The sequence below is a fragment of the Siphateles boraxobius genome, unplaced genomic scaffold, assembly GCF_051911475.1.
Source record: "Siphateles boraxobius isolate OS27281-9 unplaced genomic scaffold, OSU_SipBor_1 48, whole genome shotgun sequence".
Lineage (NCBI taxonomy): Eukaryota > Metazoa > Chordata > Actinopteri > Cypriniformes > Leuciscidae > Siphateles > Siphateles boraxobius.
The window spans coordinates 11,014,401-11,039,963 of NW_027509119.1; the positions used below are offsets into that span (position 1 = coordinate 11,014,401).

General features: G+C 40.2%; 1 protein-coding gene across 2 annotated transcripts in view; it reads right to left on the reverse strand.

Moving 5' to 3' along the window:
• Positions 1 to 2,430: 2,430 nt before the first annotated feature.
• LOC143710783 (RAS guanyl-releasing protein 2) overlaps positions 2,431 to 25,563 on the reverse strand; it is a 54,599-nt gene continuing 31,466 nt past the window's right edge. Inside the window, exons 4-17 of one of the 2 annotated variants that reach the window (XM_077201946.1) lie at positions 21,167 to 21,220; positions 20,943 to 21,074; positions 20,331 to 20,481; positions 19,648 to 19,821; positions 17,293 to 17,409; positions 16,909 to 17,190; positions 15,242 to 15,322; positions 14,899 to 15,021; positions 12,550 to 12,665; positions 10,681 to 10,822; positions 9,823 to 9,859; positions 3,689 to 3,847; positions 3,284 to 3,346; positions 2,431 to 3,140 (exon numbers count right to left, since the gene is read on the reverse strand). In XM_077201946.1, the coding sequence (XP_077058061.1) occupies positions 3,288 to 3,346; positions 3,689 to 3,847; positions 9,823 to 9,859; positions 10,681 to 10,822; positions 12,550 to 12,665; positions 14,899 to 15,021; positions 15,242 to 15,322; positions 16,909 to 17,190; positions 17,293 to 17,409; positions 19,648 to 19,821; positions 20,331 to 20,481; positions 20,943 to 21,074; positions 21,167 to 21,220 (1,627 nt within the window). In that variant the 3' untranslated portion in view covers positions 2,431 to 3,140; positions 3,284 to 3,287. Of the gene's footprint in view, positions 3,146 to 3,283; positions 3,347 to 3,688; positions 3,848 to 9,822; positions 9,860 to 10,680; positions 10,823 to 12,549; positions 12,666 to 14,898; positions 15,022 to 15,241; positions 15,323 to 16,908; positions 17,191 to 17,292; positions 17,410 to 19,647; positions 19,822 to 20,330; positions 20,482 to 20,942; positions 21,075 to 21,166; positions 21,221 to 25,563 lie in introns of both variants that reach the window. The other variant, XM_077201947.1, reaches the window with a different exon arrangement.

Here is a 25,563-nt window from a genome sequence, read left to right on the forward strand (position 1 = left end):
TTTTATGCATTGAATGCAACCTCCACTTGGCCTTCAGTATTTTGAGTTCTGAGATAAGCAACTAACATATTTTGTGATGCTTCAGATCATGCATATGGGTCAATGTCTCTTATGCAGGCTTCAGAATCCAGCCGGGGGCTGCTATAACATCGTGGGATGGCAATTCGCTCATTGTCCTAAAAGGTATATTACACACTGCATAAAAAGGGAATATTCGAAAAATCATAAGGGGCACTTTAACCGAACTACACAACAGCTAATGGAGACAAAGTTGAAAAGTTGAATGTAGATGATATCAAAATCATCTTTGGCATTAATCATAATTGCACAACCATACTTGGAGTATCAAAAAAAGATAAGAGCAATGTTTGTGTTGCTGCATGCAGTGCAGTGAAATTTTAAACTTTAACCTCATGTCGACAATAGTTGCGTTGCTCAAATACGGACATTTTCAAGACATTAACATTTAAAATGTCAATTCACCCAAAAAGTGTAAATCTGGTTGTCAAAAGATTATATTTTGAAGAGTGATGTGATAATAAACACCAAACACTTTACAAGAATATTTTCTTTTGTGTTTTACAGGTAAAATTCATACAATTTTTGTAGCCATCTGTAATGACATGAGAGTTAACTTAATCAATTTCCAAAACTAGGGGGCGCTATAACTTAAGAAAATCCTAATAGTGCAAGTGTGAAAAGTTTGTAATTTATTTTGTATGACTACAGACGAAGAGAAGAGAAGAGAGGCTCATGTAATTTTGTCTCTCATAGATATTTTGATATAGCAATATTTATTATGTCACTGAAAAAATCCTACAGACCGGCACATTAAAAGGTAATTGCATGAGAAAAATACATTCAATTATCACCAAGGAAAATTCATCTTTTGTATTACAGAACAAACAATATTTCAGTGTGCAACACAACAAATTTACTTAAATGTAAAATGCATTCTCAGATCTTCCTGTACATATAAAAACAAAACATTCAACATAACAGGATATCTGAAAAGAACATATTAGTTAATATGCATACAATACATGAGTTACATGCCTAATGTCACATCACGTAAGAGTCAGATTTCCCAGACTAATATTGACAGAGTCTCAGATCATTGGAAGAATTTTGAAAATCTCGTCTTAACAGCAACTCCTACAACATATATTGAAAAAGAGAGAGAACAAGGATATTCTCAAATGTGAGATATTGACCTATAGTGTTGTGAAACAGATTATTATGCTTTTGGCATCTTCCAGCAACAGAAACACCTTTTTTTTTTTTTTTTAAAAAGGGGTGTTTTACCACAAGAACTACTTAAAATCTAAATATAATTAAATTCAAAATATATATATATATTTATTTCTTCAGGTCAAACAGCAAAAATACCTTAAAGGGTTAGTTCACCCAAAAATGAAAATGATGTCATTAATGAGGGTTAGTTAGAATGTTTTGAAGCATCGGAAATACATTTTGGTCCAAAAATAACAAAAACTACGACTTTATTCAGCATTGTATTGTCTTCCGGTTCTGTTGTGGATCCGCGTTCAGTGACGCTGCTGATGTAAGACGCTGCTGACGTGTGTTTGGTGCGCCAGAGCTTCGTTTACAGTCTGAGGGAGACGCACGCTGGAAACAAAACAATCTTCACAAACATGTCTAAGGATTTCCACACAGAGGAAGACTTGCATTTTTTTGCCCAGCCATATTTATTTGAACCCGAATACACGGACGCACCAGATACACGTCAGCAGCGTCTTACGTCATCAGCGTCACTGCGGACTCGTGAACGCAGATCCCCAACAGAACTGGAAGTACAATACAATGCTGAATAAAGTCGTAGTTTTTGTTATTTTTGGACCAAAATGTATTTCCGATGCTTCAAAACATTCTAACTAACCCACTGATGTCACATGGACTACTTTGATGATGTCTTTATTTCCTTTCTGGACAAGGACAGTATACCGTACATACATTTTCAATGGAGGGACAGAGAGCTCTCGGACTAAATCTAAAATATCTTAAACTGTGTTCTGAAGATGAACGGAGGCCTTTCGGGCTTGGAGCGACATGAGGGTGAGTCATTAATGACACCATTTTCATTTTTGGGTGAACTAACCCTTTAATGTATTTCCTCATTAAGATTTTAACCATTCAGCATGCTATGTTACATCCAAACGCTCATGAGTGATTACGTTTAACCCTTTGCTCAAACATGCAGAGGGAAAAGGCTCTTAACATGTGACCCAAAGATTTGATCTTTTTTACCAGCATATTCCTTCCCCAGATAAAGAAAAAATTGACACACTAAGAAAAGAAAAAACTTTTCAGGGGTGAATAGCTCACAAATAATTAATTGTTTCTGTTCAAAATCTTGTTCCTGCACAATATTTATAATATGAAAGGACAGCCTTTTTTATATCATTGTTCTTTTTTCTATGACAATTTACAACTTACACAACTTGGATGATGAAGATTTTGATGCACCAATTACAGCTGGAATATTTATGACTAACTCTTATTGCAGTTAACTCTCTCAAGATAAATTAATTGGGATTTCCCCCCCATTTTAATTTAATAAATTCAAAGATTTAAAGAACATTACTGGTTGCATATTATCAACTATATTTCAGGTGCAATCACATAAACACACATACCAGATACTGAAATTGAAATTCAGCCAGAACTGCTTTGGTGATGTTAGAAGATCTCATTACTTCAATGAATGTACATTTCAAAATGTACATTTCTGTGACTCAGAACATGGTAACCAAAATAACTTGCTCTCAATTAAGTTGATGATAAATTTCCTCATTCTCTTTCATCTATTTTTTTTAATTGTTTTTCTTTCTTTTTTTCAGGAGCCTGGTTAAAATATACACCATAATGACAAATCCTACAAATATGCTTGAGATTTTGAGATATGTTTGAGATTACATTCAGACTTTAATAGGAAGAGGTGATTGATCTGGTCAGCAGTTGCAGCTTCAGTCCAGCAGATAGCAGCATGTCTATGTCTCATGATGTGTCAGGCTGTGACAGTGAACACAGTCGATCCCAAAATTTGATAATTTTCTTGATCAGCTCTTTTTTCTTCAACATTGGGTGTGATTGGAAGAAATTTGCCCCAACACGGAAATCTGTACTTCATACAGGGAACAATATTGAGTTAACAATACAATATGTGTAATGTTTTATATTCAGCATAATAGTTAGTATAATTTGTCTTTTTTTCTGAGAAATGTTTTTATGTAGTGATTAGTCAAGCAGAATGTTGGTTTACCAGTTTAAAGGTGACAGTCAAATACACCCTGTTCAGCTGCCTCAACATCCTCTTCTGTGATGACTGAAGAACAAAAAATAAACAGAAATAGACCGAGAGAGTTTGTTAAACACCTGAAAGCTTCCGCCACGGAATAAATAAATAAAAAGTAATTGCGACTTTTTATCTCACAATTCTGACTTTTTTCTCAAAATAACAAGTTATTATCTCACAATTCTGACAGAGTTATAAACTCGGAATTGATAGAAATAAAGGCAAAAATGCAAGATGTAAACTTGTAATGGCAAGAAAAAAAGTCAGAATTGTGAGATAAAAAGAGATAAAAAATGATCTTTTTTATTTCTAAGCTTCAAGCTTCTATATCCAAGTTCAGCAATTATGTGCAGTGTGTGTGAGAATGTTTACCTGTGTTCTGCAGGTTTGATTGAGCATTACTGGACAGAGGAAAGCTGTAGGATCTGGACTGTAATGACGGGGGTGTTTCATGACTGATGCTCTTCGTTCTTTTACGGCATTCAATCGTCAGACGTCCATGACATGCTTTATGACAGTTCACCCCACAAACTGAGAGAGAGAGAGAGAGAGAGAGAGAGAGAGAGAGAGAGAGAGAGAGAGAGAGAGAGAGAGAGAATGAGAGAGAGAGAGAGAGAGAGAAAAGAAAAGACCTTGTGAAAAAGAAGTGTGCATAATTGTATTGAATGTTCACTTAGGCTATAGTGTTTTTCAAATCTTAAAAGTATAATTAAAAAAAAACTACTAGCAGATAGTATAATATTAGTGAAAACTGACTTAGCCCTATTCGGACGAGACTAGGTTAACATTGAGAGGTGCGGTAAAGTAATAATTACCAGAGCTTCTCTGTGATTTTAGTCACGTCCGAATGTACCATCTTAGTAATCATTACGGACAATGTAAGTAAAGATTACGGCGACTTTTACCTTTAGTAAAAAGGTCCGGAAAAATTACTTCAGGTAATATTAATCCCGTGCGAACAGACCAGCTGTAAATGTGTACATAAATATTTCATAATTTCTTGCAGCTTTTCAAGTATGGAGATGCTTGAAAAAGCATTCAGTTGCATTCTAGACAAAGGGACAAGTCTGTGGCAAAACTCAAGTGATTTCCACAAACCATTCAGATCAGAAAGAAGATCAAAAGCACTTGTTAGAGGCACGAAACATCTTTTAGTGTTGACATATTAAAGGTGGAGTGTACCTTCACCCCTAGGGGGCATGGCAGGCCTTGAACCTGGTATGCCAAAACAATAGCGTCCTCTACAATAGACAACCTCTGCTTGGAGAGAGCCTTTCCCTTCAGCTTCCCACCAAAACAGACAAAGAGCTGGTCTGAGGTCCTGAAACACCGCATTCTGTCTACCTAAGCACGAAGGGCAGAGCAGTGCCAAGGCTGGGTTTGCCTCCTCCGAGGGCAGCGCTTGGAGGTTCACTTCCTGATACCTGAAGGGATTGGTGGAAACCTTGGGCACATATCCAGGCCGGAGTCTCAGGATGAGTTAAGAGTTAGCTGGCCTGAATTCCAGGCACGCTTCGTCAACCGAAAATTCTTGCCGGTCCCCTACCCTCTTGATGGAGGCCAAAGCAACCAGGAGCACCACCTTCATGGAGAGGTACTTTAGCTCGACTGAGTGCAATGGCTCGAAGGGAGCTCTCTGCAGCGTAAATAGAACAATTGCAAGGTCCCAAGAGGGCATATGTGGAACCTAAGGAACCTGATGACCAGGTCCACTTCAGAGCATAGGCGTGTCTCGTGGACAAGGCTCTAGCTGAAGTGATGGTAGCCACCATCTGAGGTGGTAGGGTACTCAAACCTACCGTGTCCAGTCCAGGACCCACACATGCAGGTTCCAGAGTTTGGGACGCGGGTTCCAAAGGGCACCCCGTCCCTGAGAAAGGAGGTCCATCCTCAGACGGATTGGCCAGGGAGGGGGCTGTCACGAGGAGCACCGGTTCGGAGAACCAAGTCCGGGTTGGTCAATGAGGCACAACCAAAAGGACCTGCTCCTCATCCTCCCTGATCTTGCACAGGACCTGTGCGAGAAGGTTTGCTGGGGGAAACGCATACTCGCGGCCAGCAGTGCGCTAGTGTATCCGTGCCGAGGGTCCCCTCAGTCAGGGAGTAATACCAACGACAAAGGGAAGTGTCTGGGGAGGCAAACCAGTCTACCTGTGCGTCGCCGAACTGTTCCCAAATAAGCTGAATCGTCTGGGGATTGAGTCTCAATTCCCCGGGACATGAGCGTTGTCGTGAGAGCTCGTCGGCTGCATGATTGAGCTTGCCCGGAATGTGAATGGCACAAAGCGACCTCAGATGCTTGTAAGTCCATAACAAGAGATGGCGGGAGAGTGGTGACATACGGCGGAAGCGTAGACCACCCTGACGGTTGATGTACGCTAATGTTGCCGTGTTGTCTGAGCAGACTGGTAGGTGCTTGCCCTTGAGCAACGTCCAAAAACGATGCAGAGCTAAGCGTACTGCCAGCAACTCGAGGCAATTGACATGCCAAAGACGCTGGGGTCCTGTCTAGGAGCCCGCAGCAGCATGTCCATTGCACAGATCGAACAGATGCCTCATCCATGGGCTGAGCCATCTGTTGACACAACAACATGCCTGGACTCAATCGCCAACCCAGTGCTGAAGCGGTCTCATGTGAAGGAGTCCTAGCAGCGTGACTGCCGCTGCGGACGCCATATGCCCCAGGAGCCTCTGAAACAATTTCAGTGGAACCCCACTCTTGCCCTCGAATTGACTCAGGCAATTCAGCAGTGACTGCATGCACTCGTTCGAAGGCAGCGTGTACATGGCGACCGAGTCGATTTCCATACCGAGAAAAGAGATTCTCTGCACGGGGGAGATTTTGCTCTTTTCCCAGTTGACCCGAAGGCCCAGGCGGGCGAGGTGCTGGAGCACCAGGTCCCTGTGTTCGCAAACCTGGTCTTGAGAGTGTGCTAGAATTATCCAGCCGTCAAGATATTTCAGGATGCGAACCCTGTGTTGCCTGAGTGGCACAACGGCTGCCTCGACGACCTTCATGAAGACGCGAGGAGACAGGGCTAACCCGGATGGGAGTACTGTGTACTGGTATGCCTGCCCCTCGATAGCAAACCGAAGAAACGGTCTGTGTCAAGGAAGAATGGAGACAAGACAGTACGTGTCCTTCAGGTCGATCGCTGCAAACCAATCCAACGGATGAACGCATTCAAAAATGTGTTTGTCTGTCAACATCTTGAATGGAAGCCTGTGGAGGGTTCGGTTCAAGAAGCACAGGTCCAGGATTGGTCGTAACCCATCGCTCTTCGCGGGTACAATGAAGTTGGGGCTGTAGAACCTGGACTTCATCTCGCTGGAGGGACGGACCCTTCACCAGTAGGGTGGCAACCTCCGCACGCATGACAGGGGCATTGCCACCCACCATGGTATTGCGGACTCCCCGGAAGCGGGAAGGTGACCGTGCGAACTGAATCGTATAGCCGAGCCTGATTGTTTCGCGTGAGCCAGCAGAACAGATTGGGATGTTCTGCTGGCTCTAGCCAGGCTACCAAAAACTGAACCAACGGGGTCATGTGAACTACAGGCGTACCCACGATGGGGCAGTGAAGCAGAATAACCGGTTCAAATGTGGGACATGGAACGTGTTCACTCAGCCTCCCGCATATCAGCCAGGTTGAGCCACAGATGGCGTTCCTGGACCACAAATGTGGACATCACCTGACCCAGGGAGAGCACAGTCACCTTTGTCACCCGTAGAGCGAGGTAGGTGGAGGAACGCAGCTCTTGCATGAGCCCTGGATCAGCCCTGTCGTCGTGCATGTCTCTGAGTACCCGTGCCTGATATACTTGCAGGATGGCCATAGCATGCAAAGAGGAGGACGTAAACGTACAGGCTTTGGAGGGGTGCTTTGGGTAACCGCGTTAGGTGGAGGCGCTCTGGGGACACAGTTGCATCGCCACAGATCACTCCACTGGGGGGACCCCAATGTCACCTTTGGCTGTGGCCTCATCGGTGGCAGAGAAGGCGGAAGAGGTCGCTGAGCGGTCACAAGAAGTCAAAGGAGACTTCCACAATCTCATGACCTCTTCATGCACTTCCGGGAAGAAAGTCTTCCGGAAAGCAAAGTCTTGCCACACCGCCACAAAAAACAATCATCAAGCCTTGAGCGCTCGGCGGTGTGTTCCACGCAAGTCCGATGCTCGTGGCTGCCCGGGAAAGCATGGCAGTCAGTTCTGGATCAGACTCTGGCAATACTGGCACCCCGAGGGAGGCAGCACAGCCGAGTCTTCATCTCCAGATGACTCAAGCCCACCTTGTGATGTGGTGATAGACATGAAGTAATTTGCTGGGCACGCCGCAAGACTGGCCAGCGACCTCATCCGGCAACCCAACAGGTTGCAATGTGCTAGAGGAGGGTGTGCCCCATGGAGGATTCATCAGGTTGTTCCACACCGTCACCCTCAAAACATCCTGGCCACCAGCCAAAGTATCCCCTCTAGGGGAGGGAATAGATTGGGGTGTGGCGGATGGGGACTCTTCCCGCAATAAGAACATGACGCATCCACGAATGCTACCTGAGCGTGATTCAAGCCCAAACACGCCAGGCAGCGTTCGTGCCCATCAGCGGAATCAATCCGTCTGCTGCACCCAGAAATACACGGGCGAGACATCTTTAAAAAGACGCGCCGCGTGCAGCTCTTTTAGAAAGGATAAACTCAACAGCAGTGCTGAAGCGCCCAAGGAAAAACAGATTCACTGTTGGCAGATAACTGCACAAACAAGTAGCAGGAATGTGATCTCGCTGGAACACACCGTTACACCAACACCGCTGAAGAGTCGCTTGTCTCGTCTTTCACAGAACTTGTAGACCATATGCAGTGGAGAGAAGTGAAGTACACTCGGCTCCGAAGCAGAAACATAATGCGAGATTGCACGTGCAGCTCCTTTTATACCCCTGAGGTAGGGCGGAGTTGCGCTATGCAAATTCCGCAGACCCATGGGATTGTTTTGCCATTGGCTCGTTTTGCAGAACTCGAACGTGATAGGCTTCTAAGCAAAACCCCCATTTCGTTAGTCACTGACGTAACTCGTAGTGACTGACTGAAAGGTAACTGAGAGACAGTAAAGGATTAAGGGAGTCAAAACACTGATAGAGGAGAGTTGACGTCTGAAGAGAGGAGGCTTTTTTGCACACTCAAGCTTGAACTGACAAGTGCTAAAAACACTACAAATGTGACAAAAGATAAAAATAAAAAAGAGAAGTACTTTCTCATTTCTTCCATATCCTTTAATTTTAACACTCATTTCTTCATTTCATTAATTCATTTCTCTCACCTAAATGTCAACACTAGCTATTTTGGCCATGTTGCATGTTTCTCTTTTTAGTCACACAATCACTATGTATGTACAGGCCTCCCTAAAAATATTTAAACACAGATCTGCTTAGACAATGGCCATATGAGGCACAATTTTTTTTCTTTTCTCTCTATTTTGGATAACATTTTAAACTAAAAAGTGTACTAAAAGTAGTAGCCACAATTTAGTACACAAAATTGTTTGGCAATGTTAATTTGCAATATTTTAGAGATAAACTATAATCCTTCTCAAGAACCATTACATTTCTCACAATTTATTTTTTTATAAAAATTATTACAACCAGAACCAATCAGAAGCATCCAGGCATAGGCAATACAGACAGCACTATCAAAGACAGCAACACATATCACTAGTCCACAACAGTTTATGTTCCTGCTCTCTGTCCTGGCCAGCCTTTCCTTGTTTTAAAAATTAAATGGGACTTATTTAAAAATAAAAAAAATAAAATTCTGAACAGCTCCCTCCGCTATACTTCACCACTTAACAGAAACAATACTGTTTCTCATCCAAAGTGGCGCATAATATCATTGATTTAATTTTGACTCTGGCCCTGCTTCAAGGAGGGCAGAGAATGGGGCGTGGGAGTTTTTAAGCTTGAAAATATGCAAAAGCAGCATTAACGTAGCATAAAAGCAGTTCACATAACTTTGTCCTATAATCTTATAAGTCATGCAATAGCATTGTGTGAGGAATAAACTGAAATTTTGGTCATCATTTATTGATAACCTTGACAACCACCCAATAGCTACCCTCATATTCATTAGAGTTCATTACAGAAGTTGCAATCTCCGTTTAGTCTTTTGAGTCAGATATTTTCAATGAATCATCAGATACAGTCCACAAATCTGGTTCACTGAATCGTTTCTTGAATTCAACTCACTGACTCATTGAGTTAACAGCTTAAATGTAAGTTTGTTTCTCATCCAAAGCTATCATATGACTTCAGAAGTAATATGGTCTGATTTAATGATAAATCTATAGTGCTTTTGCATCCTTTACGAAGCTCGAAAGCTCCAGTCCCGTAATGGACTCTATGCGTGATCGCATCAGTATTTAGACTCAGCGGCCACCGCAACTTTCAATGCAGCGCAGTCTATGGAAATCATGATTTTTTCAGACATGCCAAACATGCACACATACAGTTCTCTCTTACCTTTACATTTGTATCCTTGTTTATAAAAGCCCCATATCTTAAAAAGAGGGATATACATATTAAAGTTATTTTTGAAGAAAGAGAGAGATGCAGAAAGGATGTTGAAAATAGTACAGAGAAGAGAAGAGGGAGGATCAAGAGAGAATGAGAATCACAGCAGGAAAACAATAGATGAAAGGGAAAGCCCAAACATCACAAACACACAACATCAGAAGCCACACACACAGGTAGATCTGAAAGTGCCAAATACACACAATGGAAGGGACTGGCGAACAGCATTCAATACACAGCTACACACCACACCATGTTATAAATAAACCAACAGATCAAAGCCAAATGTGCTCAGATAGAGCTCATTTCTAAAACTGTCCATCTTAGAAAAAACACTGTGCAATAATTAAAGTGCCCCTATTATGCTTTTGATAAGTTCCTAATTTTGTTTCGGAGGTCTCCAACAATAGGTGTACATGCATACAAGGTCGAAAAACCATTGATTTTCTCGTATACATTGCAGCATCACCTCTTTTCTCACAGTGTCTGAAATGGTTTGATCAAGGATCCGGTCTCTATAAACCCCTCCTTTTAGAGAACCTCCTCTGCTCTCAAAGCTACGTAGGTTCGAGCAGGATGTAAGACTGGAATTATTGATGGCTCAGTTCAGTTTAGAATCAGTTCTTTCTTTTGGGAGACAATAGCCCCATTTATCTGCACATGATCTTTGAAACATTACAGACCTTATACATTCACAAACAGCTATATTACACACTACATGAAAGGTAATATACGAAAAACCATAATAAGGGCACTCAAAAAAACATGAATCTATTTCTATATGATTGCATGAGCATTGATACTTACAAAGCCAGTGCAGTGTTCGCAGAAGGTGGGTTTCACGTATGTAGTCTCTATAAAGGTGTGTATGAAGCCCATCTTACAATTGAGCAAAGAACTGGCCTTCATAAAATAATCTATCATCTCCTCTCTGCTGATCTTTCCATCCCTAATAGATGGAGACAAACAGATCATGAAATGAGAGAGAAAAACATACACTCTAAAACAGTCCACAAAGTCCAAACAGTTTGGGAATCTTTTCCTCATAACAGATCAACTTCCATGGAAAGGGTGCTTTGTGATGAAGACTAAAATTTCATCTTTTAATATAATTTCATTATTTAATATTATGTATCTATCTGTATTATTATTCTTTATTAGCGTTCATAATCAGTTGTATGATCTTATTAGGTTTAAAATGCATGAGCTAGACTATAGATTGCATGGACATGTGTTTAAGGATCATATTTTATACACAAAGAGGTGAGTTGGGAGAGTTACATATTTTGCCTTGAGGTATGTGTGCAATGCAACATTCACTGAGCAGAGATGTTCCAATGATGATGATACATTAAATGTGTACAATTGACATTTTCTTTACAAGGAAAATAATGTGTTGTATTCATTAATGTACCACAAATGTATACACTGAGAAATAGTTTCTTAATATGGAAAGTGGATTGTACCATGTGTAAGCATGAGGTATACGTTCCATTTTAAAACATAAGCAACATTTTTTTCTACCTTACAAGGAAGTTGAAAGTCGCTCAGTGGTATAAGCTCAATCTTACTGTACTACAGCAACACCGGGAACACATAGACCTGACACGAATACAACATCTTCTCAAGTTTCTCTCCTATGCTCCTATTCTAAAAACGTGGGGCTCAAGTTAAAAGAAGTCAAACTTAAAAAAAAAGATGTGTCTTTAGACGTTGCACTTTTTTTCGTTCTACTTACCTAGTTTCCGCGTTTTTCACAGCAAAAAGGCGTTCAGTGTGAGCTGGCCCTAAAAGCACTCATAGTGTAGATTACCAATCAAATCTAAGAAGGCGGGCATTAACGTTCACAGAAGCCGAACATAAATTCCAGCATAATAATTCAGTTTTAATGGTGCAAGAGTATGAGGTAAGACGTAAGAAAAACATTTAATATTTGAAAATTGTTTTACAAGAATGATTTAAAAAGACCAACAGTAACAATAGCCTATAGGGCCTACGTTCAATTCAAAACTGTGAAACTTCACACAAAAAAAAAAGTCGAGTAGCACTAGGAGGGTATAGTGATGCTAGCTACTCAAATTTTGTGTCAAATTTTGGAGTTTTGAATCACTTTGATGAGTTTTGAATCACTTCGATTAATGTAACTCATAACTGAATATTACTGATCAAGAAACATAAGCAAAGCTGTTTTTGGAATATTAGGCATAAGATAAGAGTGCATGTGTGAATATTTTCACATTAAAAATTTGGAAATAGATCAAATTGCTTGCTTTATTATATTATACAATACATTCTTCTACCTTTTCCATTATTCCCTCAAACCCCTTTTAAAGTATTTCATTATTTAAATAACAAAAACAAACAAAAATGGTTTTGTCCCTCTAATGTTCAAGACATGGTTACAGCCTTGAATTCTGGATATGCTTTCTTAATGAAGTTAGTGAATGAAGTTTCCCTCCTCAACAAGTCTTAACTGTCTTCAAGAAAATCTTTCTCTCTGTAGTTTTCATTCTGACCTCAGGTCCATGTTCATACTAATGTCTCTATTAAACCAAGCTATTAAATCAAGCTGCTGAGCCTGCTGAATTTTGTTCATGCTGTGAATCATAATTTGTGAATACATTTATATTATGGTGTGCAAAAGACAGTGCTCTTGTTTGGCTCTGATACACTCACTGATTTTTATCGAGTTCTCCAAACTTGCTGAGATATGGAAAGTTATTCCTGATGCATTCAAACTCTTCACGTGAGATGAAGCCGTCACCGTTTGTGTCAAAATTCTTGAACACAGACTGTGAAAAGAAAATAGAAACAGTTTCATTAACATCTCCAATAATCCATTTTACACAATAGAGGGATTTGTAAATGAACATATTAAGCCTAATAAACTTTTTTTACTGTCTTTTTTTACTTTAATTTATGCTGTCAGAGTAAACAAATATACGTAATTGAGTTACGTATCAGTTGAGTCACTGCACTAAGACCACCTTAAAATCATTACTGACGAATCATACATTGGCAACTAAAAGCTAAAAAACACAAGGTCCAAAGGGAGGATACAAGGGCTATTTTTTTTTCCTTTTCAAAAACTTTAAATTTAATTATTTTAAAAAGTGCATGTAAACTTAAACCACCTTTTTTTCCACATGAACAGGAATAATATCAAGGTCTCGATGTCATTTAATGCTAATGTATTGATTCTGGTTACAGTAAGGGCAAAAGAAACAGAGTTCACTGTAGTGAGTGTTTAGTTGCCTTAGAAAGTACCCTGAATTCAATAGCAGCTTTGTTCAGATAAACCATTATCACTTTTAATTAGGGCTGTCAATTCAGCATGATTAATAATGGATACGATAATAAGATGTTAAAACATAACACATTTACTCATATCCCCTGACCAGTGTAATCTCCAGTAATTGTGATTTTTGCAATCAAAATGTCTGGTTTTGTGGCAGGAATTTCAAGATTTCTTTTTTAAATGCTGTGTTTATTAAATAATTTAAATACAACAATTATCATACTATGTATGACGTTAAATGTACAATAATCATACATGACAGAAAAAAAAACTAAAATGCAGAAAGCTGGTTTATTTTTGTTTCTTACTAAACAATTCTGATATTGAGGTATTTTCTTTTTTGGTTTGTTCAAAAACAGAACACTAAGGTCTGGTTTCACAGACAGGGCTTGGATTAAGCCAGGGTTAGGCTTTAGTTCAATTAGGACATTTAAGTAGCTTTTATAAACATGCCTTAGAAAAAAAAGATTACTCGTGTGCATCTTGAGACAACAATGGCACCGACTGTAACGGTCACCCTTGAAAGTCGCCAGAGGGCACACCACAACAGACAATTGTCATTCCCTCACAAACTACATTTCCCATAACACACTGCCCGAATTCATCATCACTCATTGTTTTCACCTGTGTCTCATCATCTTGTTTCCTCACCCTATAAAAGCCTGGTTCACCATATCACTCACAGTGAAGTTTTGTATGTTGTTGCACTGCATTTCTGAGCATTTCTCTGGTTCCATGTATTTTGGTTTTTGGACTCTCTGCCTGCCTTGACCTGTTGCCTGTACATTGTATTGCCCCATTATTAAAAGCTGCATTTGGATCTCAACCTTCTTGTCTCAGAGCAGTTCGTAACACCGACGTATGTTAAGATATGTCAATGCAAGTTGCTTTCAGTTAAAACACCTCAAACATGCATTTTATTCTGGGATACGTTTAAGCCTTGTCTGTGAAACATGCGGATAAGGGTCTCAAGATGGAATTTTCTTATCCATCATGTCATGAGATGCTAAAAAACAGCAAGACACAATGCAATGGCCAAAGTCTTCATACTGTTTGGGTACATAGACCAATAATTATTACAAAATATCAAAGAGTACAAGAACGGAAATCTCCTCTGTACAGAACCTAAGAGATTGAAAAATCAATTGCAAAATTGATTGCTATATGGAAATAAAGCAAGCTACTTATTTAAGACACTTTTTTGAAAAGTCTATTCCAAGAAGATCTATGCCGTGGTTAGGCTGTCATGTGCAATTAACTGTGATTCGTTGGTTCAATCTTGTAATTATCAATTAGTATTTTTAATTAGTTTACATTTATTCATTTAGCTAACGCTTTTATCCAAAGCACACAAATGCTATATTTCAGAGGTTGCACGCCTCTGGAGCAACTAGGGGTTAAGTGTCTTGCTCAGGGACACATTGGTGTCTCACAGTGGATTCGAACCCAGGTCTCTCGCACCAAAGGCATGTGTCTTATCCACTGCGCCATCACCACATTACATTATGCTAATTATACCTAAATTCTCTAAAGTTGACGATTAAAAGTAATTGCCTAGATTTTTAACCTTTTCATCATGCATGTCTTGCCCAATTTGGACAATTACTAGATATAACTGCATGGTTATTCAAGATGTTGACTCAATGGAAGTGATTTAATGTGTTGAACATACAGTAAATGTGTGTCAAAACAAATTGGAATTATAAGAATGTTAGTTTTTCTCTTACGTCCACCATCTTCTCGATATGTTTGCTGATAATAACAGGGTTAGCTTTAGGCTTCACCGATGCTGCCCATTCATCAATCATTGATAGTTCTTTAGGAGCTGGACTGGAGGAAGCTGTTGAGTTCTGATCCAGCAAGCAAAAACCAAAGTTACAAGTGTGCATTTATATTTACATTTAATTTATGAGATTAAATCTAATCTTGTGAGTATACTTATTTTACTGTAAATAATACATTTTCTTCATAAACAAATATCAACATTTCAGTGAAAGCATTGAACTGTTTATTGCAGAAAATAGGGGGAGATGCATAGAATTAACCAAATATAACAGGCTGGAAACTGACCAGAGGTTTTGCAGCTCTGGGTTCTCTCTGTAATGAGAGCTGATAAATCTCCTCTTCTGTGTGGTACTGATCCAGTGACACCTACACATAAAACACAACCAAAATCGGTCTCAGGATTCAATGACCTACACATGATTAATATAACTTTTGGGCAAGATTAGACATAAATGATTTCTTATATTTCTCAGAAAGTATTTCTGAACCTAGATTGCTGTCTCCTAAATGTCTTTGCTCTGTTCTTTTCTGCATTTGTGTGTGATTGTGTGTTTATCAGAAAACAGTCAAATGGACTCAAATTAAATCAAAGTTTAAAGACTCGTCAAACACTTCCATACTGTATGCATGTTTTCTCTATCTAGAAATGGTTGAATGGATTTGATTAGACATGAATTCGCATGGTACATTCACCACATGCAGCAATTACTGTACTTATTTAGAAGATTCTATTTAGAGCTGTTCACATTCTGGGGACTTAAAAAAAAAGGTTTCTAAGGCAACACTCAAAAAATTCTGGCAAACTGCAAAAAAATTTTTTTGAAAATGCTTTCCGTGTTGCGTATGGATGGACGGGTGGTACAGATTTAGGAATATGCAATTTGGCATCAGTTGTTTTTTAACATTTCACAGGAATTTGGGACAATTTGGGAATGTTGTATACAAAAAAATATTGTAGAATATGTCATTCTGTTCTATTTCTGTGCTGAAAGTGTACTGAATGTGAGCTGTAAACGATCAGAGCCAAAGATGACCAGACAAAAAAAAAAAAAAAAAAAAAATATGACACTGTTTCAAGAGTTGTATCTTATCTCATATCTCATACTCGACACATTGAGCTATGTTGCTCATGCAGCTGATAAAAGTTCAAGTCCATTCTTCCACACATCTTCCAACTGAGTGCTGCAGCGATGGCATATTTTTGTTGGTTAACTCGTTTCCGGCTTTTGGAATTTTAGAACTTCCGGTTCCATTTTCCTGAAGTCAAGTTTTTTTTTGTTTTTTTATGGATTTTTGTTTAAATACCTGAAGACTGTGCTTAACACAAGCTCAAGATACTTTCATGTTTTATTCTACAACATAACAAACACCAGTAATAGCCGCTTGTGATGTTTAGAAACAAGTGTCTAAAGGGGACAACAGAGGTTGTCACTGACATTAAACGCCATCTCACCGAACAGGTAAACTCATCTATTCTCTAGTCTACTGTTATGTTGTGTTTATAGCCACGCTCTTGCAAACTATTATAACTTTTAAGTTTCAGGGAAATATTTTTTTAAATGAAGATTGAAAGAGTTGTCGGAAGCTTAATGGTGGTGATGTACAGCCTACGTTTTGCTTTTTCCTTTAGCAGGCGATTGTATTTAGGTTGTGATCATTCGTGAAGATTGTCAGGATGAACAACATGTGTAAGTATTTTGATGTGTAAAACTTTTGTTGGTCACAGCTTATTTTCTGTAATAATTCAAAAGAAAAATCTATTGGGTTTTTGTCAAGGGAACCTGAGTGATGCAAACTTACGTGTTGGTCTACAAAACACTTCAGCACGTGAAAATCCTATTTTCTCAAACTTAATAATATGAGTTTTTACAAATAAACAGTCAATCGGTTAGTTTTATCCTAATCTCTCTATTCCTCTTGAAATCATATAAACATCATAAACACACACTCACTGTAAGTAGATTGAGCAAGTCTGTGTTGGCCTCAATGTTCGGGGGAGTGTTCTGCACGAGGGCTAATTCCTGCAGGATCGCATAGAGTTGCTGAAATTTGGTCAAGTTGACACGAGTCTTCTGTGGGTCGGTCCAGTCGGACAGAGCAACATGAACAGCTATCAAGTCCTTGAGGTTAACGGCCAGGATTGGGAAACGAAACCCAGTGCATTCAGCGAATCGGCGCCGGTATTGACTGTAGTTGCCACAAGATGTCAGCAGGTCCAACAAACTGTTAAAGATCTGAGAGAGACATTCTGAAATTGAAATTCTCATACTGTCTGAAACACAAGTGCTGGGTCTGATGTAAAGGTTTTGTGTCTGGTGCACAGGTGTTGCATGTACCTTATTGGTTTCATTGTTGATGTGTGCCTGTGTCTCCTTCAGCCTAGAGATGGAGCTGTTATTGAGACCCCCGACCACCGCCATCAACGTGTTGAAATTCTGCAACTGTAGTAGTTTCTACAGGGTGTGAATTAATGAAAAAGAAAGAGAGGATGAAGTTAACAAAATATTGTGTTATATTATTAATAATAAAAAATAAACTATGCAGTTTTGAGGCCCTGAAAGCTGCCTTCCGGGTCGGCGTATATTAGAAAACTCATGGAAGATTACTAAAATATTTGTATTGATCCATTTGATTTTTACCTTATTTTCATCATTATGAACAAATAAACCATAAACCGTTTGCGAACAGTAAACAAAGATTTATTTTAACTCCATACTATCTATAAAATAAATCACAAAGCTGATTAAGTATGTATGTTAGGTAAATTTTAGTAGAATTATTAATGCAACTATCATTGCTTTCCACTGTATGGTAGACTACATAAAATCTAATTTTCTATTTTCTCCCTATAAAGTGAACTGCACGTCATTCACTATATAGGCAAATTTATGAATTTGTAACATAGAAATAGTGCAGAATCTTAAAACTTTTGGAAAAAATAGTTCACAAAATTAGTTTTTAACTTTTTCAAAATCTTTCCACTTACTAACAACACAACAGATACAATAGGTGCATTCAAACTTTTGGTGCTTGCTTGTCAAATAAATATGTTCCTACTAGCCTGGTTTTAAGTAGCCTGGCTAACGCCAGACCCAATTCTCATTGAGACTTGTGTCTGGGAACCACATGTACATTTTCTCGTATTTGAGGCCTGGTTTACGAATGCCCGGCGCCGTTTATTAGGTGCTAAGAATGTCTATCAAATGCGCCTGTACGTAGCTCATAGCCAATCGTTTCAATTATACCAGATGACGTATGTAGCGCGACAGAAATTAGACAAGGAAGAAGACGATGGGTAAGATATTTTTGTGTAAACAATGACGTTCAGTGACTATTGCCGTTTGTGCAAAAGCTGCTTATTTTTCAAAATAAACTTGCATTCAAAACTACTTAGAACAATATCTAAGGCTGCCTCAAAAGGTAGCTTTGCGTCTGCTGCCATGTTGAATCCATAGAAATAAACAAACTGCTTCGGTGTGTCGCATAGATGTCGTCATCGTCTTGCTGCTACCTCCCCGTTCTGTGATTGGTTCCCTAGATGAGGCGAAAATCTGGACCATGGTATCCATACTGCCTTTCAGCGTGAATAAAATCACGCTGCGGGAAGGCAGCATGGGGAAACCCAGACTAGCTTTTAAGAGTTAGATTAAGAGAAGAAAGGATTTCAAAGAGAACGACTACTAGATATGAAAAGATACTGGGCAGAACACCCTGTGTAAGAGAAAGGAAATATCAGAAAGATAAAAAGCGGAAGTCGAAGTGATATTTTGGAAGAGGAAGAGCTCAGGGCCTATAAGAAGGAAGAGAACAAGGGATCATCAGGAAGAACAAGAGCAGGGGGTGATGAAGCCCCTCTGCGCTTCTGAAAAATTCAAAGAGATGAAGTCGCATGGGACTAGCTGTCATCATACTAAAGGTCTACACCAGAACTCTGTTTTTTTAGTCTTGGAGGTTTTATTCATTATGTTCTAATTTTCACTGATTTTTCCACACTGCAGCTGTTGTTCTTATAACTATAATAACCTGTTGCTGTTCTGTACTAGAGGTTTTAGTTCCCAGCCCTGTATATTATAATTTCAACCAAAGAAAGAATTTATAGTGCAAAGCACTAACAAAACCAAATGTGCAATTGGAAAAGAATAATTACTGATGTACTCTGAATAAAACAAAATCAATTTTTACCTTGAAATAAATTTCACAAATTATCCCAAAGAAACATCATTTAACACATTGAATTAAACATGAAATTTTGAAGTAGAAAAATTGAAATAGCATTTTTTTTTGTAAAACAAAATAATAATCTTTGTTTTATTTGCAACTTCGAAAAATCAATGCACTGTAGTTAAGCCCAATTTATACTTCTGCGTCGAACTTACGCCGTAGCTACGTCGTAGGCTGTGCGTAGCGCGTGTACCCTTCGGCGTACCCTGACGTGCACCTCTCCAAAAATGTAACAACGCGTCAATTCTACGTGGACGCAAGCGATGTGATTGGTCTGCTCAAACCGCTCCCTCGGGTTTCACATGCACCCTCTGCGTGCGTCAACGCGGACAACGACGCAGAAGTATAAATTAAAACCAAAGCGTAGTCTACGGCGTAGAGGCTCCGGCGTAGGTCCGACCCAGAAGTATAAATCAGCCTTTAAAGACACCTTATATAAAGTGGGACCAATGGTAGTTAGTTCTCCTGACCTGCGCGACCTGTATGAAGTGTGCAATCACGGCAGCTCTCTGCGGTGCCGTGGGCTTGCTGAGAACCATCAGCTGAATCCACTGTGAGACGCTGTTAAAGAGTGTAATAAACCTCTCCAGAATTGGGTTATCTACTGTACAGCCGTGCATCACAAAGCTGTGGTAATCCTGAAACTGAAACACACATAAGACAAATGGTCACAGTCAGACAACATGTGAGGACTTAACGACAAACTTTATAATGATTTAATAATAACCTTCGGTGGTGTTTTACAAAGTGTAATTACATAATAAGAACATAATAAACTGTTTTCAACAGGCTCATTTCAGTTATTATAATGTCGTGTGGAATATACGCAAACATCTGTTATGTGAAAGAGTTTAAAGTGCCCTTATTATGCTTTTGCGGATGTTACATTCCATGTAGTGAGTAATATAGCTGTTTATGAATGTAAAAAGTCTGTGTAAAAAGCTTTTTGGTGGCTCTTTCTCATCCATAGTTTTAATATAAGATAAAAATAAATCCATCAGCTTACCACTCCACCAAGCCCTGAAAGACACCTTTCAGCATGTTTAGTCTTTAATTATTTGATATATTTTGGCGTAACTTGTGTGATATTCTGATGACAATTAGAGCACTTTCACACCAACAAGCATATCAAAACCTGTACTCACAAACATACCATTATCTTGCAGAAGGATTTGTACTCCAGATAGGTCAGATGTTCAGCAAGCTCATAAGGGTCCAGGTGATCAAACAAAAGAGACATTTTTCTCTTTTTTGACATAGAGGGAACTCTTTGGGTAACTTGTCGTTTCCATTGATACGAGGGCCTGCAGTAGGGAAATTGTTTTATTTCAGACAGGACTAAGGTTGTTATTCATGGCAGTTGACCAACATGCTGAAATATGACTGTGCTGTGTTAGATAAAAATAAAACAAATCATCAACTACTCACCCTCATTTCACTCTAAACATGTTTTGAACAGGAGTGCGAGTAGTGTCATTTTTTGCTGAACTTTTACCCATGCACAATATAATTTTTGTTATTCATGTGCCCTTGAAACATTTAATCAAATTAACTTCCCCTCTCTTTGGCAGTGACATTCTCTTCTCCGGTGATGTGTTTAATATGCCCTACTTATTTTTTTTTAGTTCCAGAAGCCGTTTCACTCAGATATATAGTACATCACAATAGAGAAGAAAAGACTATCACAACTTCTGTTTCATGCCGTCTTTAACCTTTTCAGAGTGAGAACATAAAATTAAGTTTAGCTGTGAGTCTATGTACTTACACACTCTCTACATCAATAAGTTGACTCTGTGTTTCATTGCCGCCAGTGTTCAGGTTCTCTCTCAGGTCTTTAATCTGGTCAGCCAAAGCAGGATTCAGATCAAACTCTACTGGAAATTCGGAAATCCAGTACCTACATAGAAAAAGACCAAAGAGCAAATGCAATGAAAAAAGAAGATAATACATACCATGGAGAATTTAAATGAGACACAGGATTAGTCTTACTTTACGAGGTGGCATATTTGGGCTTTGATCTCATCAGTGCTGCCCTCCTGTGACCTGAGAATTTGTTAAGGGTCTAAAGGGTTTTCAATCCTACCTTACACCATGACATTTTCATTTCTTACAAGAGAACATATGTAAATACAATATTGGAATTTTATGGAAAGTTATTAACACCATTGTCCTGATTTTATAGATTTGCATCAAATATTCTTTAATTTAGCTCTACATAATTAACTTTACAACAGGAATTAAAACTTAAGTACTTTGGTTCATCCAAATGATATCAGGTTTTACAGCACCTTATGGCAGAATTTAAGAGTTCCCTTTCAGTCGGTCACGTTTTACGTTATATCGACGTGCTGACGTAATTGTGATCCCTTCAGGGAACGAGGGGTTACATATGTAACTGAAACATTAGTTCCATTACATCTAGCATGGGTTGTTACCATCTAATGAAGTTGAAATATATTGGTCAAGTAAGATTGTACTTAATTTGTTTTGGTGAACTGCTTCCAATATGAACACAATGAACAATGCAGGGCTGCAACAACTAATAGATGAAATCTGTAATTGTTTTATCAGTGAACAAAAACAATTTCTAAAGCTAGGTCTTCTAAACATTAGATCGCTCACACCTAAGGCGGTTATTGTAAATTAAATGGTCACAGATAATAGTTTCGATGTATTTTGCCTTACTGAAACCTGGCTTAAACCAATGAGTATTTCGGTCTAAATGAGTCTACTCACCCAGGATACTGTTATAAGCATGAGCCCCGTCTGATCGGTCGTGGCGGCGGTGTTGCAACAATCTATAGATATATTCTAAATGTTACTCAGAAAACAGGTCACAGGTTTAATTCGTTTGAAGAACTTGTGCTAAATGTTACGCTCTTAGATGTAAGAAAGAAACCCCTATTATCTCTAGCCTTGGCTACTGTATATAGAGCTCCTATGCTGATTTCCTGAAAGAGTTTGCAGACTTTCTCTCAGATCTATTGGTCAATGTTGATAAAGCAATTATTGTTGGAGATTTTAACATACACGTAGATAACACAAATGATGCGTTAGGGGCTGCGTTTACAGATTTATTAAACTCCTTTGGGGTCAAGCAAAACGTCAGTGGTCCCACTCATCGTCTAAATCATACACTAGATTTAATTTTATCATATGGAACCAATCCAACTGATATAAATATTATACCGCAAAGTGATGATCTCACTGATCATTACACGGTAACTTGCATAATACGTGGGCCTACTGCTGAAATTTGTCATGTTGTGCCACGTTATCGACCAGGCAGAACAATCCATCCAACCACTATAGATAGATTCTCAAATAGCTTACCTGATCTATCTCAGCTGCTGAGTGAACCCAAACAAACAGATGAACTAGAGGAAATGACTAGCAGTTTGAGCACCATTTTCTCTAGTACATTAGAAATTGTTGCACCAATTAGATTAAAAAAGGTCAGAGAGAAAACTAAAGCACCATGGTACAACAGTGCTACGCATGTTATCAAGAGAGAAACTCGTAACTTAGAGTGTAAATGGAAACAAACTAATTTAGAGGTTTTTAGAATCGCGTGGAAAGACAGTATGTCACGTTATAATAAGGCTCTAAAAGCAGCCAGGGCTGAGTATCTCCGCAAACTAATAGAAAATAACCAAAATAATCCAAGGTTTTTATTTAACAACGTGGCTAGACTAACAAATAAACAGACATTACCAGAGCAAAATATTCCGTTACAGTATAGTAGTAATGATTTTATGAATTTCTTCACTGAGAAAATAGAAATCATCAAAAACACAATTGTAAATTTACAATCTCTTATAGTGTCTTATGATTCAGCCTCAATTATCGCTCCTCAAGAACAACTACACCGCTTTACTACAGGACAGGAAGAGCTAAATAAACTTATCATTACATCTAAACCAACAACATGTTTATTAGATCCAATACCCACTAAACTACTGGAGGAAGTGTTACCTGTAGTGGAAGAGCCTCTTCTCGATATTATTAACTCGTCTTTATCTTTAGGTCATGTTCCAAGAATATTCAAACTGGCAGTAATAAAACCTCTCATTAAGAAACCACAATTAGATCCAAATAACCTAGCAAAATACAGACCCATTTCAAATCTTCCATTCATGTCTAAAATACTAGAAAAAGTTGTCTCCACTCAATTGTGCTCTTTCTCGGAAGAAAATGATATCTATGAAAAATTTCAGTCAGGATTCAGACCGCATCATAGCACAGAAACTGCGCTAGTTAAAATTACAAATGATTTACTTTTAGCTTCTGACCAAGGCTGTATCTCAATACTAGTTCTACTCGATCTTAGCGCTGCGTTCGACACTATAGATCATACTCTTGGATCGACTACAAAACTACACTGGTGTTCAGGGACAGGCATTTAGCTGCTTTAGATCGTACTTATCAGACCGTTACCATTTTGTCTGTTTAAATGGGGAAAAATTGAAGATAACGTCAGTAGCCTATGGAGTGCCGCAAGGATCGGTGTTAGGCCCTATGCTATTCTCAATATATATGCTGCCACTTGGTAATAGTATAAGAAAAGATGGAATTAATTTCCACTGTTATTCTGATGACACTCAATTATATATTTCATCACGACCAGATGAAAACACTAACTTATCTAAATTGACAGAGTGTCTCAAAGATATAAAATGCTGGATGACGTGTAGTTTCCTGCTATTAAATTCAGATAAAATGGAGGTATTACTTATTAGTCCAAAAAACTATCCACAAAACCTCATATAAGTCGACTTTAATTTAGAAGGATGTCCTGTTACTTTATCCACTACAGTAAAAGACCTGGGTGTTATACTATATTTCATATGTTACAAGAACAGGCTTTTTCCACCTTAGAAACATTGCTAAACTACGTAACATGCTATCTGTTTCTGATGCAGAAAAGTTAGTTCATGCATTCTGTAACGGTGATCAGCTGGAGTGCCCTTGAGAGCCAGCTGAGGGCACTCCACATCAGACTATCATTGTTCACTCACAACTACATTTCCCATAATTCACTGCCTGGACTCATCTCTGATTATCACAATCACCTGTGTCTCATTATATTGTTTAGTTCACCCCATATAAGCCAGAGCTTCACGTCAGCCGCGTCCAGCCAGAGCTTCACGTCAGCCGCGTCCAGCCTGAGCTTCACGTCAGCCACGTCCAGCCAGAGCTTCACGTCAGCCACGTCCAGCCAGAGCTTCACGTCAGCCACGTCCAGCCAGAGCTTCACGTCAGCCACGTCCAGCCAGAGCTTCACGTCAGCCACGTCCAGCCAGAGCTTCACGTCAGCCACGTCCAGCCAGAGCTTCACGTCAACCACCTCAAGCCAGAGCCGAGGCCCTCTTCGCCGCTGGTCCTGCCCAGCTCAAGGCCCTCTTCGCCGCTGGTCCTGCCCAGCGCTCAGTCCTCTTCGCCGCTGGTCCTGCCCAGCTCAAGGCCTTCTTCGCCGCTGGTCCTGCCCAGCTCAAGCCCCTCTTCGCCGCTGGTCCTGCCCAGCTCAAGCCCCTCTTCGCCGCTGGTCCTGCCCAGCTCAAGGCCCTCTTCGCCGCTGGTCCTGCCCAGCGCTCAGTCCTCTTCGCCGCTGGTCCTGCCCAGCTCAAGGCCCTCTTCGCCGCTGGTCCTGCCCAGCTCAAGCCCCTCTTCGCCGCTGGTCCTGCCCAGCTCAAGGCCCTCTTCGCCGCTGGTCCTGCCCAGCTCAAGGCCCTCTTCGCCGCTGGTCCTGCCCAGCGCTCAGTCCTCTTCGCCGCTGGCCCTGCCCAGCTCAAGGCCCTCTTCGCCGCTGGCCCTGCCCAGCTCAAGACCCTCTTCGCCGCTGGCCCTGCCCAGCGCTCAGTCCTCTTCGCCGCTGGCCCTGCCCAGCTCAAGGCCCTCTTCGCCGCTGGCCCTGCCCAGCTCAAGACCCTCTTCGCCGCTGGCCCTGCCCAGCGCTCAGTCTTCGCCGCTGGTCCTGCCCAGCGCTCAGTCCTCTTCGCCGCCCTCTTCGCCGCTGGTCCTGCCCAGCGCTCAGTCCTCTTCGCCGCTGGTCCAGCCCAGCTCAGAGCCCTCGCCGCTGGTCCCGTCCAGCCCTGAGCTTTCTTCTACCGATCCAGAGACTGTTCAAGTCACGTCTGCCGATCCAGAGACTGTTCAAGTCACGTCTGCCGATCCAGAGACTGTTCAAGTCACGTCTGCCGATCCAGAGACTGTTCAAGTCACGTCTGCCGATCCAGAGACTGTTCAAGTCACGTCTGCCGATCCAGAGACTGTTCAAGTCACGTCTGCCGATCCAGAGACTGTTCAAGTCACGTCTGCCGATTCAGAGACTGTTCAAGTCACGCCTGAACCTGATCGCTCTATGTTTGTTTCTGTGTTTACGTCTG